Source organism: Centroberyx gerrardi, chromosome 3, assembly GCF_048128805.1.
Source record: "Centroberyx gerrardi isolate f3 chromosome 3, fCenGer3.hap1.cur.20231027, whole genome shotgun sequence".
NCBI lineage: Eukaryota > Metazoa > Chordata > Actinopteri > Beryciformes > Berycidae > Centroberyx > Centroberyx gerrardi.
Genome location: NC_135999.1, coordinates 12,436,993 through 12,457,786, shown reverse-complemented (window position 1 = coordinate 12,457,786; position 20,794 = coordinate 12,436,993). Strand labels below are relative to the sequence as shown.

Here is a 20,794-nt window from a genome sequence, read left to right as displayed (position 1 = left end):
GACAGCTGCAACTGGGAAAGCACAAAAGAGAGCTTCTCAATATGGCAAATCAGGGTGTTTGAAAAACCCCTCGGTTTTCACAGGTGCCAAGGAGTCAATCACCTTGACCATTTTTTTTGTATGGAATACCATATTTTTTGTGTGTGTGAAGCTCTTTTTTTACCCCTTCTTCTTTCTGTCTCCTCTGCTACACGTTAGAGAAGAAGACTTGAAACTAAAATGATAATCCTCCAGGTTCTTATCTCATTCCCACAGGGTAACAAATGGCAGTGGAGAGGCGTAAAGTAATAGGGGCGAGAATACTATCATTTAGCCTCTGGTGTAGGCATGTCCCGGCTGCACCAGTCTGAGTCTGAGTCCTTCTTTTAGGGTTAGCAGCCCTACCATTAGTCCTCTCTTGGTGGGATAAGGCCAGCTACTCCCACACACAGATTATCCCATCACCTTTGACTCTGGCTGACCTGGGTCAAACAACCTGCCTCACCTGGGCTGGTCTTAAAAGCCTTCACTGCATCATTAGCTTTCAGGCAGGATTTGCCTGGTTGTTGCTGAAAGAATCAGACTCTGACTCTGTAGTTTAGTTAGAATTTATGAAAGTTCAAAATAATCTCAAACGAGGATGGAACAAGGTGGAATAATGGTCGAAGAAAACTCCTTGTGCTGGATTACATATGAGGCCTGTATTAAAAGAGAGGAATTGAGAGAGAAATTGGCTCTAACAGATGAGATTCTCCATCCGATCAGGAGTCTGATGGCGGATGGCGCTCCATTTGGCAGTGGACACTGAGATCCTTGGCCAGGGTACACACACACACACACACACACACACACACACATACATCAAACTAATACTGCCCTTCGTGTTCCCAGTTAGGACATTCCCAGAAGGCAGGGGAGGGAGAGGGGGTCTTAAGTTGAGGGTGGTGCCAGTCTGCGAGAGGGTCGGGGAACACAGACATTCCAGCCACCCTTGTGTCCGGGGGTTGTGTGTGTGTGTGTGTGTGTGGTGTGTGGCGGGGGGGTGGGGGGGGGTGTCGTGTCTTTGGTCCGGCGGCCACCAACGACCAATTAGCACTGCAGGAATGTCACCTTGGCACACACCTCACCAGGACTCCAAGAAGTGAGAGTGAATAAAGAACACTCGAGTCAAGATCACTTTGACTAAGCTGTCACTTCATCATTTTATGTTCATACTAAAATGAGTTTAGTATCATCAAGCACAATATTGATTAGATGACGGTTCCTGTCTGAGCATTTGATTGCAATTTCATGAAACTTTTGTCTTGGATTCACAGCTTATGAGAATCCTGTTTTTAGACGTGGCTCAACCAACGGTAAATCGATGTCTCTCCGATTAGCCATATATCCTGTGGAGGTGATATTTTGACTCCAACTCAGTTCTGGGCTCAGATTGTGAATAGTAGATTTAGCATGGCTAAGCATTACCATGTGTTCAGTGCTGCTGAAGCGTGTAAGCGCTGGTGGCTGGGGGTTGGGGGTTGGGGGTTGGGGCTGGGGTTCGGGCCTGGCTGGGTCTATTTTGGTTGTCAGGAGGCAGGTCTCTGAGTCAGCCCAGGAGTGGGGGGCCTGTGGCCAGGCCACTGTTGACGTGATTACCCCTGCATTAAGTGCCACTGCAGACATCTGTCTCGCTCGCTCGCTCGCTCTCTCTCCGTAACCACCCCCCCTTCTCCTCCTCCTCCATCCCTCATCCCTCCTTCCCCCGGCTCTTGCTCTGTAATGAACTCCCCTTATTCACCAGCTAATGACTGCCTTTGATCTCCCGCCTAAGACCTCTGCTCTAACTCTACCCTGTGGGTCTCTCTTTCTCTCCCTCTCTCGCTCTATCTCTCTTGCTCGCTCTCATGCGCTGCTGCTCTGTTTGTGTCTCTCTCTCTCTCCTGCTCTCTCTCTTATGCTGTCTCAAACATGTTCATGCACTTCTTTGACTTGTTTTCCCTGCTTCTTTCAGGGAAAAGGGTTCGATCTTGCTGACCTAGACTAAACAAAGTTTTTGAGGTGTTGGGCTAGGGCTGAGAGAGAACATTTGTAAATGGTGGGAATATGTTTTTTTTTTTTTCTCTTGACCATATCATTAAGCTTCACCCACATCTGTAAGAAGGCTCTGTACCGCACAATAGACCACCCGCACAGTAGGCCTATCTGCCGTACCAATCACCATACCATGTGACGGGGGAAGGAGGCCATATTTAAAGCTCAGCACACCGGCTACGCAGGGAACAAAGCAGTTGAAGCTCATGCGTTAAGTATCATTGTCACATATTGTTTTTTAAATCTCCTTCCTTTCTTTTTGTTTCCTCAGTCCAACAAGGTCCCGGTGGTGCAGCCGTCCCACGCGGTCCACCCGCTCACCCCGCTGATCACGTACAGTGATGAGCACTTCGCCCCCGGACCGCACTCTGGACATCACCCACAGGATGCCGGCAACAAACAAGGTAGTGACCAAGCACAGGGAGCAGGACATGTCACAACACAACAGCATGCAAAGTGTGGGGCAGCAGGGTGGCGTAGTGAGTAGGAGGAATACTTTTCAAATGCAATATTCTACTTTCATTACTCCCTCAGAGCAGTAATTTGTTACATTAGTTGCTATAATACTTCTTTGTTACAGCCACAAAATCGCCTCGCCTGTGTGCTTCAGTGTGACTGCTCAGGGTAACTAAATAGTGTTGATGTTGAGTGAGAAAATTCCCTGCTTGTGCAGATGTATACTTCACTGATTTATTTATTTTTTACTCTTCCAGCTTATTTGCAGATGAAATTAGTTTTAAATTTTAGTTGAACTGGCATTAAAAAGGTCTTACTGGTAGAAACCTGTAGTCACCCTGTTTATGGTTTGATTTTTGCTTTTGTTTATTTGTTTTGGATTTTTTTCAGTCATATTTGATTTTGATTTTCCTCAAAATATAGTGATCAAACCGAATGTATCATGACATCCCTACCACCCAACACTGTCAGGGATGAATAGAGTATCCCAAAAGCGAACCAAAATGTGACACTGCAAAGTCTCCCTCTTATCTTCTCTTAAGGTGAACTCTGCTGCCCTCTCCTCACTTTGTCTCTCAGTAACAACATCAAGCTCGAAGTCTGACAGCTCCAGAGGAGCTCTTCAGCAGGTTGGACAGGCTTCTTGGCCCTGCGCAGCTGGAGTCTCTGGCAGCTTCTCGCGAATGTGAAAAGACACGGGCCCTCCGTAGTGCTGTCCCGCACCTTGTCTCTTCTCTTGCCTTTCTTCTCCTCCGGCTGCCAGTCGAAAAGGAGGAGAGGGAGCAGACGGGATGTAGGCGATGATGTTGATGAGGCAGGGAGGTTCTGAGGGACAAGCTATAAATAACAATGTAGAACTGATCACAAGAGTACACAGCCGAATGAGATGAAGGGAATGAGACGTATAAAGAAACTGTGCTCCACATATGTCAGAAGAATCATGCAGCAGACACATTTTGTTGAATATTTTGTTAATAGAAGCAGGAAAGAGTGATGTTGACACGGAACTGAGTAATAAAAACGCTGTACACATTCATGCACTTATATGCACGCACACACACATAAATGTGATTGGTAAGATTTCAGAAATTTGTTGTTATCTAGTACAATTTATGAGGCAATGCTCTCCAGTTTAGTTTAGTGTTCATGTTGGTCTTGCCAGTCCTTGGGGGATCCAGCATGAGAGCTGGTGACAAACGCTGGAGAGCAGCGGGAGCCCCTGGAGGGAGTCTTTCACTCTATATTTGATCCCCACACTCACAGCCCATAGAACAGTAAATCCATGTCCAAGAGATCTGGTGAAGAATTAGCTGCAAATGAACTCCCTAGGCATTTTCACGCCTCTATACCAGTAAAGCTAAGCTGACGATGCTTATGAAAACGAAATCTCTCTCTCTCCCTGTCTCTTTCCCTCTCTCTCATATCGACCAATTGCTGCTCTGCCTTCCTTAGTGGGCTCAAGACTTTGATCTGCTCGTTAATTATGAAAAACAATCATGGATTTTCTCATTATGAGCTTTAATATGCGTAGGGCCGCAATGCGGGACCGAAGGTCGAGCGGGGGGGATGGGGGGGGAGTAGGGGGGCTTTGAACATTTTACATTTCAACCTTGCATTGTAATTTCTTACAAAAAAAATATAAGGGAGTCTAAAATGGAACAGTAATCTAAATGTAGATTATTTCCAGGTTTTACAATGACAATCACGTGGTTGTTGTTGCCCTGTTTTCTGAGAGGAAATGCGAGGGTGAAACGGTGTTGGGTGTCGACGGGAACGTGTGAAAGGGGAGTGAGTAATTAGGCACCTTAGGGGTGTGAGTGACAAGGTTAACACGCCTGAGCCCCTCTCCATCTCCCTCCCTGCCTCGCTCCTTGCCTCCTTCCCTCCTGCCCTTAGGAGGGCCCTAAGGAGTGCGAGGTGGTGGATTAGTGGGCAGGGGGTAGTGCTGTGCTCGCTATGAATCCGGCGTTGCAACATTGGCTTTGGAGATATAAGCCCCCCGCTCGCCCGGCCTCTCCGAGGAGGGAGGCCCCTTTAGACCACAGCCTGGAGAGAGAAAGAGGAAGAGAAAGATAGAGGCAGGGAGAAGAGGAAAAAAGCCTGGCTCCAGCAGGGATTAGAAGATGGTGCTAATCTGGAGGCATTTGCCCTCTTTTCTTGTGTGTGTGTGTGTATGCGCGCACATGTGTAGGCACATTCCATGTGCCTGTGTGTGCACAATATATTCTAATTCTCATTTCTGTAGACTCTCCAACATGACTTGTCGTGCTTTAAAGGGACAAACAATTTGACATTATTCAACAAGACAGACGTCATTATAGACGTTAGACAGTGTTCAGTTTTAATCATCCCACTGCTCCATTCTATGTACGTCTCCTTACAAACTGGGGAGCCCTCGACCTTGAAGCCCAGTAGGAGCAGTCTAGATGGAGATGGAGCAGCTTAGTCCTGAAGATCCACTGACAGTCAGTCCCAGTCAATCCCATCTCTACAGGGAGAGCTGCAGCCTTTGCCACAAAGAGACAGCCTCAATTAACCAGCTTAAAGATACTGAAACACACTGGAGAGGCAAAATATTATCCTTCTTCTATTGGTTGATAATGACGAGACGCATGCTCAAGCTAGATGCATCACCCTTGCCTTGTAGTTAGGCGTGATGAGAAAAGTGTGAATCGGTGATTGTGGTGCTCTTGATAACAGGTTTAAAACGCCATTGTTGTTCACCGTACAAGATCTCTGGATCTTGTGGATCTAACAGGAGTCTACCATTGTTTCTCTGCAGGTATGCAGAGGCATCACCCCGGGCCCGACATGCCCAACTTCTACTCCCTGTCTCCTGGAGGAGTGGGGCAGATCACGCCACCACTAGGATGGTGAGTCACTCGCAGACAAAGGCATAGCACGCACAGTTGATTCATGTAAACACGGAGCAATTACCACCCTGTCTCTTCCCATCAGACGCACACTCTCTCTCACTGACACTGTTCTAGCCTTGTGTACTGAATGGAGCGGGGCGAGGCGGTCCTCCAGCGCCGGCCTGCAGAGGGGGAGGTCTGCCTCTGGCTGTTCCTCCTCCTCCTGCCGCCGCTGCTGCTGCGGCTTCAGCCACACTGCTCCTCTGTGTGCCCAGCACATGTCAAACACACATCACCACATACGTGCCCCCGCATAACCATATGGCTGCTTACCCCCTTCAAAGATTTCTGGAAGTACTTCTCTCGCGGCCTCACTTCATGTTTGCAAAACACTCTTTTTTTAATTCAGTGTGTGTCGTTTTTTTTTATCCATCTCTTGCCCTCTTTCTTTCTGCCCTTTTCATGCTACTCTTGTCTCTTCCATTCCTTCCTTTTTCCCCCCTTCCCTAAGTGTGTCTCCCTCGCTCATACTGTCTCCCCCCCCCCGATCTCTCTCTCTGTCAGCGTGATGCTGGTATAGACAGCGCTTCAGGCACGCTGTGAGTGAATCCATATGTGAGGTGCAGGATCAGGCGACGATTCAAGCCCAGATGCTCTCCTCCTGTGCTTCCTCAACCCCCCCCAACACACACACACACACACACAGAAAAAACCAAACACTCCCTTGAAACTGAGTAAATGCAAATCCCCACATAACCGTACTTATCAGTCAACATTTGGAATTTCAGGGAGTTTTCAGGATGTTTGTGATGCTGTGCACATGGTCTTGTTTACTGTCTGCAGCATAATGTTGTGGGAAAGAGGTTAATTAGATCAGTGCTCCATTAGCTCATCACCAGTCAGTGCTAATGGAGCTCCAAAGAGACGCGTTCACCCCAAAGGCTCACACAAGGAACCACAGCCAGTGACGCCATCCCTCGGCATCATCTTTATCTTGTGTGTTGTGGCTGAAATGTCATTTCTAAACATCACTCAAGCAAATAAGTGTCTGTGCGCATGGATTTGTTGCCTTATGTGCGTGCGTGCTGTCAACATGTGCGCAATCCTTACTTCTGCTGTGTTTTTCCTTACTTGACGTATAACATGCATACGTGAAAAGTGCTCTTTGCTCTTCCTCCTCCTCTATTGTTCATCAAAGTGCACGCTGTGTGCTGTTATTGCAGGTTTTCACACCACATGGTGCCCGGCCCCCCAGGTCCCCATGCCACGGGGATCCCCCACCCGGCCATCGTCAACCCACAGGTCAAACACGAGCCCCAGCATGAAACAGACCTCATGCACATGTGAGTCCCTCAAACAAAACACCTTTTAATCAAACGCACTCACTCGCGCTTTTTAACGATGAAGCCTGCACTCCTCCCGCGCCCCGGCTATCGGCGGCATTCTGAGACCACATACTTCCAGGTATTTGTGCACTCAGCCACTGCAGTGGGCCATTGCTGAACAAACCCCTCTGTCAGAGCCTTGTTCCCATTCCCTTGATGGGAGCAGATAAGCAGCAAGGGCCCGTGCTCTACTGATAACGGGCCCATGCTTCATTTGGCCTCAGGGATCACAACACACTTAGCCAGCAACAGATACAGGTCTGAGATTAGGGCTTGGATGAACCGAACTCACATCCCCCATTTAGTGGGAAGTGCTTTGAGCGCCCTGAAGTGGTTATCACTGATATTTCCATTATTCATGGCCATCATCATACTAAGACTGTATTGGTATCAAAATGGTTATTAGAAAGTGAGTCGAGAGCAGAGTGTGTGTGAGTGTGTGAGCTTCAGCATTTGGTTCTAAGCGATTGCCAATGTGCTGTGGACAAGAAGGTTTGGTTGCCATTACTGGTGAAGTAATCTCTCCGCTTGAAAGGCTGCGACTGTACAACTGCACATGATTAAAGGCTGGGGCAGGGGCCCATGGCGTGGCAACCCCTCTCACGCAGTCTCACCATTGGCTGAGAGCAACCAGACCCTCGCTGCTTCTGTCGCCATCGCGCCACCACAATTTCCCTCCTCTGTTGCCCTGCTCTTTTTTTTTTTTTTTTTCCTCTCCCGTTTTATTGCCATTCTTTTCTTCCTCGTCTTTACCTCCATCCCGGTTGTTTTTTGTACTATTGTTTTGACAGGAAACCCCAGCACGAACAGAGAAAGGAGCAGGAGCCCAAAAGACCGCACATCAAGAAGCCGCTAAACGCCTTCATGCTCTACATGAAAGAGATGCGTGCCAATGTGGTCGCCGAGTGCACGCTGAAGGAGAGTGCCGCCATCAATCAGATCCTGGGACGGAGGGTAGGCCGCGCCGCTTCTCTATACCCAGAGCATACCCTTTATACCCTTTATACCCGGTCTCACTGGCACGCTGTCGTATATCTCTGTTGGTTGAGCTAAATAGCCAAGAGGTCACATTCCCAACCAGCAGGTTTGAAGAGGCTGCATGGACTATCTATCCAGGCCCAATTAGTTTAAAAAGTACAAAAATCCTCCCTCTATTAACATAGAGGCTCTTTGAAGGACCCGTCATGATCATTGTCGTAATGATTGCCCTAGCCTGTTATGTCCCTCTCACCAGTACAGATACAGACTGCCTATCTAACTGACATTTAATCAAATTGGCTTTAATAAAATATGCCTGGATAATGGCACGGTTGGAAATGACAAAATTTGTTCCTTTTGAGGATTGGGAAAAGAGTGGAACCACAGAGCCATGTTAAAAGCCTTAACGAATAGGCCTAGTGGTTGAGGCAGCCAGCCACAGCAAAGCCTAGTTTGTGGCCTGCATAGGGTAATTGCTCGCTGACATAGTTTGAATAAAAAGCGCTGCTAAATTGGAACCAGTGTTTTGATATGAAATCAAAGTTTTTTTTTTCTTCTCTTCTCCCTCTCGCTGACTCTTGTGCATGTTAATCTCTTCATCATGGTTCCCCCTTACTCTGTGTTTCTCTCTTACCCCCTTTTTTCTACACCAAACGTTTGGAAGTTGAAAAGGAATTTTTCTTTTTTTTTTTTTTTGAGCAAAACACTAGCACACTTCTCTTTGGAGGGAACATGCAAGTGCATGCCAGTAATTGACTGTGTGCTATTTTTTTTTCTTTTTTCCCCTAATCTCCTTTGTACTGAAACAGTGGCATGCTTTATCTCGGGAAGAGCAAGCTAAGTATTATGAGTTAGCCCGCAAGGAACGGCAGCTCCACATGCAGCTCTACCCAGGCTGGTCTGCCCGAGACAATTATGTAAGTATCAACAGAACAGATTGGCAGAGGTGTGTGTGCGTGTGTGTATGTTGATTTATCTCGTCTGTTTTTGTCAGCGTAGCATGCCTTGTTCTTAAAATGGCACACAATAACGACACACTAATTCGCACTAGTCTGCTCCATGCTAATGGTGTCCATTTATAGACCCTTTGTTTCAGCCTAATGTGTAATTCATAGCACTCTGATTCACTGTTCACATTACCATCCGCACAAAAATGGATTGTAGTATCATGGACATTATTATTGCGACACTGACTGAAAAGTGCCTGGTAATGGTTATGCTAGTCTTTGATGTTCCATATCAGTGTGGAGCTTTGGATGTAAAAAGCAACTGTTAGATTGGGGTTGAGGTGTTTGGATTACACATATAACAACATACAACAACACCAACCTTTGCTCCTGTAGGTGCCCATTTTGTTTGTGAATTTGGAAGGCTTTTAGTGTACTTAAGATGTTTGTCTGCTTTCCATGTATATTACAGTCTGTGTGCTTGGAAATAGCCGAATCTGTTTCGTGAGCATGCGGTGTGTATGCAATTGTGAGAGAGCGCCTGCCTTTATTAAAAGTGTGGCTCCAGCACTCACATTCACTCCACCACCAAAGTGCTTTGTGGTGTTTATCTGCCTCCCCTCGGACACCGACGGCATCCCTCTCCTTCTGCCTCCACCGCTCCGCTGCCAAGACGCCTCGCTGAGGGGGAGACAGCTCCACACCGCTGCTCCCACTGAAGCACAGCACAGTGAAAGACTACACAACATCAGCTAGTGACAGTTAGCCCAGTTCCAATTTAATTCCTAGCTTTGTTTACTACAACTCTATTTGACAGGTAGAGAAAAAAAAAGGCTCACTACAGGAAGGACTTTTTACTTGGCGTACTAAGAAAAAGGGAAACAATGTGTTTAAAGTGAAAGAGTCAGTTCTGCAACCTCTGGATAATGGAGTAAGCACTATTTTGTGTCCCCTCCCACAAACAAAATCTTTCGCTGAATACAGGCAATATATCATGCTTGGAAACACTCAAAATAGGTACACACTGGCATAGAGAGCGTGAAGCATTCATAGTTTTGCTCTGTATCCCCCCTCTCATCCTTTCCCTCACCCACTCTCACTTGGTCTCCCTTCTCCCTCTTCTCCCTGTCTGCCGCAGCAGTAGAAGGCAGATTAGCTCATGAATAAGTGGATTAGCAGACTTTGCAGCAGGAAACCAAAGTGCTGCTCATATTTGACTAGAACGACTCTACGCTGCTATCTATACCTATAGTCTCCCCCCTGGGGATTTAGCATAAGCTATAAATCCTTACACACTCCCACCACCTCGCTGGAAAAAGTGATGCTCTTCACAGTCATTGAGCTAGACTGGCCTAATTGTAGTGAGCATTTTTAATTGCACTCCATATTAATGTTTGTCATTAGAAGGACTTCAAAGCTCTGCATAACAGTGGTGGTAAGGAGTATTGATACAGAGTGGTCGCAGCAGCATTGGAGACCACACACTGAAGGTAACTTCATTTGAACTTCCTACAAGTTCAAAGGTAATCATCCAAACCAAGTGAGAAAAGGTAGAACAGCAACAGAGTAGACTATTGGTCCACCCCCCTCAGCGTGGTGACTTGCAGCGGGCCGGAGGCCAGGAGATGCTGGTCGGATGCCCAGCAGGGGATGAGTGAACATGGCAATCAGCAGCAGGACATAAGAGTGGTCTAGTGAGAGTGAGTGCTGGAGCCACACTTTATGCGTTCACCTGGATATTTTATAGGGAAAGAAGAAGAAGCGGAAGAGGGAGAAGATCCAGGAACCGGCCGCAGGTAACCAACCGCTCCTTTCAGTGCCTTCTGTTACCTGTCTGTCGCATCTCGAGGCTGTGAGCAGCACCGTCTTCCCGTAGAATACATGTCCTCTTCTCTGTATCTTCTCTGTATGTTGCTGCATTTCTTCTATAACACACACAGGCCACAAAGCTGTAAAAAAAAAAAAGTCTTCTCCCTCTAGACCGTCACAAACTCCTGTAAGGCTGACTTAAGGAGAAGCAGGTGTGCCTTGTGCTTGTGATAAACACACACCAATGTGACCCACTATCCTCATTCTAGCCTTAGTAGACTGGGTTGCTTAGCTGGTTCTGTGCAGGCAGCATTGTCACTCAGTGAGTTTTCTTAGGGCGCCTTCTTTGTACACGTCCCTCCATCCGTTTGTCCCCTTCCTCTCTCATCTCCGTCTTCACACATTGCACCTACTTTGGGATTAGTCTGTCCATTCTACTTGACTCCTTGCCGGTTCTGGGCTTTGCACTATTTGTCTGCCTGCTGCACTACAGTATGTCTTTCTGCTGACCTTGTTTAGCTGTGCTTTTAGCCCCCTCTCTACACTGCAACTGTAATTCACTGAGAATTATATCTGAAGTAAAATGTCAGTATATTTTTTTTGGTCTATCTGTATAGGCCACACTGTATAGGCCATATAGGACGGTTGAGAGCTATGCCGTCCAGATACCTCAAATTTTAAAAAAGATGCCATTTTCTGCAGGTACAGGCCAGAGAATGAAAACGGCGTACATCTGAGAAAATGGTAAGACAACCCTCTATCCCCTCCCTGTCTGGTCCTGTTCAATATATGTCAAGTCTTTTTAAACTGCTAAACACTGACTTGAGAGTGTGTCCTCACAGACTAATCCTAAAAAGGTCCACCCTAACCTCACCATAGTCATTGTGTCAGTGGTGTTAAGGCCTGAAGAGGGATTGTGCTTTGTGTGTCTAGTTTGCTCAATGGGCTCAGCACAATGGGCATTGGATTTTCTGTGCGTGTGTGTGTGTGTGTGTTTGTGTGTGTGTGTGTGTGTGTGTATGTATGTGGATACGTGTGTGTATGTTGAACTGGTCAATCCAATGTTGGGTCTTTTGTGTGAGGAGTAGTGGATGAAAGGTCATATGCTCTGTCAGCAGTGTATGGTTTGCTTTTCTTCCATGACGTGTTAGAAAAATGTCCAAACAAAAGAAATATTACTTAACTTGTACAGCTCATTCACTGTGTTTTCTAAACATGGACTAAATAATACATTTGAAAACTGTTGTACTTGCCCAGAACATTTCTTTTTTTTACTATTGGTGCAGGCTAAGATATCAGATCCTTCTCAGCCCAGCAGCCCCATATGGACTACATGTGTTGACTATGTGAAGGAGAGCAGAGTTCAGCAGCTCAGGAACTTAATGAGATGCTATAACTTAATAACATTTCATGGTATCTGAACGAGTGCACCTAAAATAGATAACAAAGGCACTTTGTAGTCTTTTTTTCTTACATTCTGAAAGATATGTTGAAAGATGTATTGCGACTGCTCACTGAATTGTCACCTATTCTCATCATGTGTCAAAAGGAAGAAAGATTAAGGACAGCATCTCCCAATGTGTGGCATTTCTTTCTTCTCTCTCTCTCTCTCTCTCTCTCTCTCTCTCTCTCTCTCTCTCTCCTCTCTCTCTCTCTCTCTCTCTCTCTCTCTCTCTCTCTCTCTCTCTCTCTCTCTCTCTCTCTCCCTGTGAGTCTGGTAGCATCCTGTTATTCCGCTCTCTTTCGGCAGCAGCAAAAAGCCGGCAGATGTGACAAATCTGGTCTTATGACGAAATCGCCGCAACCAGACAAAGGTTTTCCACTTGATCGATTCCTGACCCAGTGGCTCTCTCTGAACCCAAAATTGGGCCGCTTTTCTTTTTTCGCCACAGCCCCGTTTTCAAAGCGCAGAGAGTGAGCGCTAAAAAGCACTTTATCTCTGATCCAATAATTAGCAGGGCCTAGCCGCAGCGGGATGGACACCCTTGCTGATTCTCAGTGACAGCCTTAAACTAATATGCATAATACCGAGGATACTGCCACTACTCCCCAAGCCCTCAATTTATGCAGATCCCAAAGAGCTGGATTGAGGTTAGCTTGGTGTAGACGCCAAAAAACATCTTTAAATGAACTTGTTTGTCTATTTCTTTTCATCTACTCTAGTCTCTATCCCATCTATCTCTCCCCTGCATTAGAAAGCTGACAGGAAATTTGTTATATTATGTGTTAATTAGTTAATTTTGAATACACATTTTTAGAATTTTTTTTTTACCAGGGTTACACTTTTTGTACGATGGTTCAAACAGTTTGAGAATATTTGCTCAGTTAGATGTTTTTTTGTTTGTTTTGGATGGTGCACGTACATTCGTAATGATCATTCAGCATAAGAAACTAAAACAGAAGTAAAGATTTCATGAAGGGATAATTGTAATAATACATTGACATAATACATATTTTACGGCTTGTGCTGAGTTTTTCTGCTTGTGAGGCAAACCAGGAGTCGAGTCTTTGAGCCGTGTTTTATGGCTCGAAGTTGGTTCTCTTTGTTATCTTTAGCATGTCAAACACTGGGCCCGCCACACAGCTGGCTCCCACCACAGTCTCACAGCACTCCGAGAAGCCATTACTTTGACATTGTGAAATTAGGGTTTCCATCTCTTCCTCTCCTCCCCTCCGTTCCCCTCCCATTCCTCTTTTCTTACATCCACACTGCCTGTGTACGCGTTTCCCCGTTTCCATTCTCCCTCGCCTCGCTCTGTTTCTGAATCCTGCTCTTCTTTATTTTGTTTCTCTCTTTCTCCCTTCCTCCCTTGCTGTTAGCCTTTTGTCTGACTAAGCCCACTGATTCACAGCCTTTGAGATAGTTATCTGGCCGAGACACACACATGCCCTCTAGGCTTTCTCCCTTTTTTCAGCCGCTGCACATTTCTCTCACAGGGGGGAGACACTCTAACAAAGGTGGCTTTTTAATCTGGCTGGCGAGGGCCACGGGAGTCGCAAACACTCGCAAACCACCATAAAATCTCGACGTGTGCGTGACTCATCAAGCTCCAGCTCTTATGAACGTGCCCGTTTGTTGGATAATGGACATCTCAACGAGGGTAACGTGAATTTCGCCATATTCTTGTGCAAGAGGTCCCATTTTTCAACCATATGTTTGGTTTTCTTTTTCGAGGGAATATTAATGTAGCCCAGGATATCTAGGTTTTTTAAAATATGTTATTTTACTGCTATTACAGTCCGGTCAGTGTGTTGAGGTGCAGCAGGGTCATTTCTAACCACACGTCCTGGTCCCACATCATGAAAGAAAGCGCTGTTCGAGCGGGAGCTTTGGTGGCTACTCTCTCCCTCCATCTCCATCTCTCTCTCTCTCTCTCTCTCTCTGTCTCTGCCGTGCCCCGGCCCTGCTCCCTCAGATGTGTGCAGGCAGAAGTCCGCTGTCAAGACTTTGATGAGCGAGGAGGGGAGGAGGGGAGAAGAGAGGGGAGGGAAAGGGCCAAAAGAAAATCCCTCTTATTCTAGAGACTTCTGAGTTTACCCAATCTCACTCCACTGCCACTCATCCTTCACAGTCTCTGTCCCTCATTTCCCCCCCTCCCTCTCTTTCTCTCTCTCTCTATAGGCTTGCCTCTCATCTTCTCACTCTCTCTCTCAGACCCTCATCACTCTCTGTACCCCTCTCTCTCTCCCTCTCTCTCTCCCTCCCCTCTCTCTCTCAAGCAGCCAGCCACACTCTCCAGCTGCAATTAGGCAAGGTTCTGTGTCTGCCTGTATTTCCCGAGCCGTTTCAATTTGGCGCCGTGCCTCTAGGCCACAGCGGCACAGCCCAGTGCCTCCACACCCCGCCTTATTAGTGACCTGGGATAATTGGGGATGGGATCCGGATCGCGAGCCACTCTGGGTCTCGCTCTGAGCGGCTCACAGGAGATGAGAGGATGTTTTTAAAACTGTTCTTCACCAAAAAAAAATAGTTTGGGGGGGTGGGGGGCTTAAGCATAAATCAGAGCGACGCCCCGGCTAATGTTACCGTGGGTAGGAAATAGAAACGGAAATGTTCTCCCCCCACAGTCCTCTCACTCCCCCACTGCCCTCGCCCCCACAAAGCCTTCTCTGTAAAGAAAAATAGCCCTCTCAGCAACTTAGTATATGGACTTCCAGAGGGTGGCAGGATGTCAAACACTGAAGTATGCAGGTGTGGTATGAGCTAAGAAGTAGCCATCTTTTTCAGTAAAAATATTGTCTGATCCTGGACTTAAACTTTTGACTTGCTACCCCATTTGAAACTTTTGAAGAAATCCCGTAAAAGCGGGGAGGGGAGGACCTCTTACAGGCCCATGTTTACATGTGAGAAAATGCACTTATGGTGCTTCCATTGTTTAGACTGGGGCTGGAAATGTGTTTTGATTGAGTCACGGGCCTATTGTGTTGTGGTTTGGCCAGCTGCAGTAACAGTATGAGGGTCCAGTCTGTTGGCTTTTTGTAATGTCTTCTCCACTTCCTCTTTCTCTCTCTCTCTCCACCACACCCCCCCCACTTCGCCCCTGTGGCACCTTGAGGCGCTGCAGCCTTTTGGAAGAGGCGGAGATATGTGACCTTATAAAACGCCCCCCTGGTGAGATGCTTATCTCTGAATGAAAGGCCCCCAGGTAACACATGGCACAGACAGGAAGAGGATAGAGGGGCCGAACGAAGCAGTGTTGGTTTTTTATTTTACCCTAAATCCTGTGCTGCGATGTGCCCGAATCTGTCCGTTGTCAAAGAAGGCAAAACCTCAACGCCTGCTCCATCTCTCTTTTTTTCTCCGTCCTCCTCCTCCTGCACTCTCTTCTACTGCCTTGTTTTTTCCCCCCTCCTTCCTTTCCTCTCGTTCTTGCTCCTCCTCCCTTTCCCCTCGTCCCTGCTCCTCTCCTCCATCCTGATGGTGAATGTGAGTGGCGGTGGAGGCCTTTGAAGCGAGACCACAGCGGAGGGAGCAGTCATTGTGCAGGCTCTTTGAACGTGCCGCAACCCCCACCCCCCACCCCCCTCACCCCCCCACCCCCCTCACCCCCCTCACCCCCCTGGCCTGCAGCAGCTCAGGCTGTGCTGTGCGGGGGCACACGGCACTTGGCCAGACTTCAGCTGCCCGGGCCCCCAGCGATGCCGCCTCAGATGTGGGCAACACCCCCCCCCCCCCCCCCCCTTCCCACCAGCCCCACACTCTTCCCCCCTTGCTCCTAGACCCTCCTGTCCTCCCCCAGTCTCACCCACACATGCCTGAGGTTTGGGGTTTTGGTGGCTCCCCCTCCCCTTTCCCCTTTCGACCACAGCCAAGCCCCACCCTTCCCTGCTCTCCAATATTGCGCACAGACACCATCTTCCATTCTCCTCTTCTCTTTACCCTTTTCTTTTTGAGTCCCTTGTGACTGAGTTGTCAGTTTTTGATAGCCCCTATAGAAAAGATACAAAATCCCTGCGCCTGCCTTTTGGTTGGAGGTTAAAATTTTCAAAGCCTTTACCATTTAGGGGGTGGAGGGGGTGCTTTTTATGTTCAATGTCTCTGAGCCGAAGAAAGTGCTGACAGAACAAAGCAGTTTGTTTAAAACACTGCTTTCTCTTCCAGGTGCTTTTTTTATTACCCCGTTCATACTTTTTTTTTCCCCCTCGTGTCCTTCGGAGCAGCACTACCACAGTTTTATAGAGCGGAGACTGCTTTGGAAGGTGTCGCCAAAGCCAGCTGTACTATCCAGGCCAAGGTCACTTGCCAAGACAGGCCACTGCACCGGCCTCTAATCTAAATGTCCGCACTTTTCCTTGCTAGACCTTCCAGTTCTATTCGTCTGCGCCAGGCTGAAATGAACTCGGTGAATGATGTGAAAAAGGTTTGGCACCTAGTTTATTATTACATCTCAGGTTGAAATAAAAGAAAGAAAGGCAACCATCTCAGCATTCATCCACTCCATACTCAATCAGTTCTGGTACAGTTTCTGTCTCAAACACTAAATGCCAATTGCCCACAGTGTAGAGACTTAACGTTCCTGTAACCTGTGAACCAATTTTCTTATTAAACTAGGACCATTTTGTCCCTGGTTTTTGACTTAGTGGTTAGGACCAGGCATCTAAAAGCCAACTGATCTGACGCATCCTTTCTTCTCTTGCACAACTATTGCTTTTTATTTCTCAACCCGTCTCCTCTCAGTCTTTCCCCTCTCCTTCTGTCTTCCAAATCTCCCCTCTCTCCTCTGCCATGGTAAAGTCTACACCTCAGCCTGTGCTGGAGACACCTCTCTCCACTTGGCTTATTTTTAGAGTAATTTGTCGGCGGTGTTTTCCTTTTTAATGGCACCAAAAGAAACCCCAGAGCTCTGTGTAGGGAGGGCGTTGAGGAGGTGGGCGGGTGGGTGGGGGGCGGGTGGGGGTTAGGGGGCTATAAGGCGGGCGGGCCCCAGCTGCGGGTGCTTTGATTTGGCCTGGGAGGTGAAAGCAGCGATTGAGACGCGAGGCCGTGCCAGTTATCTTAACCTCCCACACTTCAAAAGCTGGGCGAGAGCTTGTCGGACTCTCTTTCCCCCCTCCCTTCCTCCCTCCGTCTCGTAGAGGGAAAGGAATTGGAGAGAGAGAGAGGGAGAGAGAGAGGGAAGAGTGGGGGGGGGGGGGGGGGGAGTCAACCTTCTCTAGCCCTCTGAACAGAGGAGCGTTTCATTTCCTGCAAAAAGGTCCAGCCGGCATTCCTGAGCACTAATGTGGAGGGAGGAGGAGGAGATGGAGGGAGGTTAGGGAGAGGAGGGGTCAAGTTGCTCCTGAATCCCAGTGTTTGTGTGTCGGGCGGACCTTGTGAAGCGCTGGCCCGGTGCCCCCTACAACCAACCACCACACAGCACACACCCCGGCCGTTACCACCAACTCTCTCTGAAACTTGCACACACACACACACACACACACACACACACACACACACTACTCACCCGGCAGCCCCTCAGGCCTCTTCCCCAGGCAGGAAGGCCAGTGCTTTTCATGTCTGCGGCGGGGGAAGGAAAAATGCTCCCCAGGAAACGGGGTGCAGTGCCGGGCGTGCGGGCCCGCTTTGAGATCCTGGGATGAAAAGAGGGAGGGCGGCGGAGGTAAATAAAAGCGACAGGGGCTCCTTCTCTCTCTCTCTCTCCCCCTCTCTCTCTCTCTCTGTGCTGTGCTGCTCTCAGCTTCTCCTCTGTGCAGCTCAGGGTCAGCTCTCCTTGGGAAAGGTGGCCTCTATCCTGTTCCCTTTTATCCACATGTGGTAAAGCAGTCTGGAGGGTGGTGTTTATGTGTGTGTGTGTGTGTATGTGTGTGTGTGTGTGTAAGACTTTTGAGTGTTGGGATGGAGTGTCTAGCAGGGCTCAGCTGACTTCTCTCCTACAAAAACACACTCTGGGCTTCACCACTAGGGAGAAGCCGACTAATACCCCCCCCCCCCCCCCCACCCTTCCCTTTTTTTTTTCCCTCTTCACAAAACATCCATCTTTTAGTCACAGGAGGCACCCATCCACCTCTGTCTCTGCCTCTCCACTTTGATCACAGATTCTATTTGATGCTCGGTCTAAAATAACTCTCTTTGGCTCGTCGATAACTGAAGCTAACTCTGTTATGTTAGCTCAGGACCAGATCACGGGGGGGGGGGAGGGAGGGGGGGTGACTTTTGTGGTTTGACAAACAATTTCCCTGTTTGTGAACGGGGGCCAATTTCACGAGAGTCCTGTGAAGTGGATTGAGCGGTGGGATAACCTTTTCGCACCGCAGTTTCAGCCTGTAGAACTGTATTAGGTCAGGTAATGTGAACTGTGGCAGTCTAGCCAACCAGGTCCACACAGTGATCCTCCTGTGTGAAAAAGGGACAGGAGATTATTTTCTGTTCTTAGTTTTCCCCCTCGCCCACCCGCAGCGCGAGCCTAAATGTCAACCAGAAGCTCCGCAATTGGGTGATTGCTTGCCTTGAGAGAGTGAGAGGAGGCATGAGTCAGACGAGGGCAGAGAGGAGCGTAGCGCTGCCAGCTGGGTCACGGCAACCCCCATGTTAAACTAGATCAAAGCCGGCCAGCCCACATCCTGCCACTGACCTATAACCTCCTGTACTTCACCGCTCCGTTCAGTTGGCTCGGCGCTGCTACCAAGGCTCCGCGGGCTGCCGTTCAATCTGCTGAAACACTCCGAAAAAATTATTCAATATATATAGATGATGATCACAGAAAATATGACCTCCCCATTGACTGGAAAGCCAGGCTTGCACTGTGAGCTACTTCCGAGTCACACTGAGTCATGTAGGATATGTCTGTCTGTCTGGTTTTGGTTCGTGTGACCAGTGTTTTGGCGTGGGTTTGTTGCTGTGTGTTTGTGTGTGTGTGTGTGTGTGTGTGTCTAATTTGACCTCTTTTTTTCCCCACTGATGAGGGACTGTCAACAGCAGCCTTTTCTCCGTGCAGATGCACTCGTTTCATTCTAGTTGTGCTTTAGATTCAACTGTCTTTGTTCTTCTTTCTCTCTGGCTTTGTTCTTGCAGGAGGAAAACGGACTAATTTCTCCACATGCAAAGCGAAGGCAGCAGCTACCGGCCCTCTGCTAGAGATGGAGGCCTGTTAGATTCCATGAAGACCCTTAAATCTCCAAACCTAAGCCTCCAGTTCTCAGAGGATCCCCCCTTCCGCGCCCCCCCCGCCCCCCCCCTCCGTCAATACACATTCACAGCACCACCACCACCACCAAAAACACCTCACTGTGTTTGACTCTACTCCCTTCCTCCCTTGAAGGCACCTGCTGTAGAGACACTGAACTGAACTGAACAAGACAATCATTATTAGAAAGAGCACCCTCACGCAGCCAACGTTTCTCACCCCCCACCCCCCACCCCCCAACAGAAAACATGAATTTGACGTCTGTGTTTTGTCAGTTTTCCTTACAATCAGCTTTATTGCAATCCAAGGCACTGCACTGAAAAACAGCAGCAATTTTGACAAGCGCACAAGTAAAACCTCTACCCTGTACCACCCAAACACTCGAAAACACCCGTTCCTAAGTTATTCTAAGTTATTTGTCACCTCAGTTCCTTTGTATAGTTTACTAGGCCTACGTTCACCCCCCTCAACACCTCCCCCCTTCTCTCTCTCACTGGATTTGAGACCGTTTGGGGTTTCACCCGACCAAACACCTCTTTTAGACTGCACTAAAGGAAGATGGAGGGATCTCATTTTGTCTAAGAAACGTCCTCAAGACGCCATTTAGTTCTTTGATGACCAGTTGGTGCAAAAAAGGATCAACATTTTGATTTGCTTTTCATTTTAGACTGAATTTAATTTTGAATGCTTTTTTGTATCTTGAACTCTTGTTTCAATTTCTCGGTGTATATTTTAGTGATTGTTTTTTTTTTTTTTTTTTTTTTTAATATTTTGTTTTTTTATATAGTGGTATATATGAAAATAAGCTTTGGACACAGGAAAGCCATTTTTCTTGTTGAAGCGTCTTGCAGAAAATTGAAAATTAAGGCTTCTTTTGATAACTATTTGTAACAAATAGTGACCTCGAGTCTTGCTCAGATGTAAAATAATGCTCAGTATGTGTACTTTTTAAAACTGTCAGGATATGTCAATTTTCTTGGTATTTTTGCAGGCAACATTAGGACAAAGGCGAGAGTGATAGCTCAGAGGCCTATATTTTATTGTTCTAAAACATGACAAATGAAGCAGATATATATATTTACCCCAGCACTTGGCAGTCTTTCTTTTATTGCAATGGACCTTCGTCTTTTCTCTCTGGTAGCTAATAGTGTGGTCTTTAGCCATGTTGTTTATTCCATGCAAGCATCTCTGTAACATTTTATTGATTTTAATGCTCTATTTTAGTATTACTTGATGAATTCCTTTTTTTATTCTTTATTATATTTTGGGTCACTGTCATCTTGGTATAGCACTTTGCTTCCCAAGTGGTCATATTTGAACTGTTTCAACATGTTTTTTGTTTTTTAAAGAAAAATAAAAAGGCATCATTGGCTCATTTGATAACTTGTTGTGTGGTGGACAGACGAGAAATATCAGTGCCAGATTGAACGATGTGTGTCATCCTTGAGGTGTCGTAGTAGGTCTCCATAGGCAGCATTACCATTTATTGGTAGTCTAAGGAACTACTAATGAAGTAACATACATTGAAAGTAACATGTTTTAATCTTTAGGGAAACTTCAAAAGGCTTCAAAAAATGGACCAGCAATTAAAACTCAAAAAGCATGCAATGCCTGGGGCTACATTCATACAGCATTATTGCAATGATAATGAAAAGGGAAACCTAAATCATCTTTCAATATATAAACCC

The 20,794-nt window shown here is 47.2% G+C and overlaps 1 protein-coding gene across 1 annotated transcript in view; it reads left to right on the top strand.

Annotated features, from left to right (window-relative positions):
- The window catches only part of lef1 (lymphoid enhancer-binding factor 1), a 40,600-nt gene extending 20,111 nt beyond the window's left edge, over positions 1–20,489 (top strand). The window contains exons 4-11 of the mRNA XM_071916119.2: positions 2,324–2,456; positions 5,291–5,381; positions 6,587–6,706; positions 7,540–7,702; positions 8,536–8,643; positions 10,421–10,469; positions 11,185–11,226; positions 18,995–20,489. Coding sequence (XP_071772220.1) covers positions 2,324–2,456; positions 5,291–5,381; positions 6,587–6,706; positions 7,540–7,702; positions 8,536–8,643; positions 10,421–10,469; positions 11,185–11,219 — 699 coding nt within the window. The 3' untranslated portion in view covers positions 11,220–11,226; positions 18,995–20,489. The remainder of the gene's footprint in view (positions 1–2,323; positions 2,457–5,290; positions 5,382–6,586; positions 6,707–7,539; positions 7,703–8,535; positions 8,644–10,420; positions 10,470–11,184; positions 11,227–18,994) is intronic.
- The last annotated feature ends 305 nt before the right edge of the window (positions 20,490–20,794 follow it).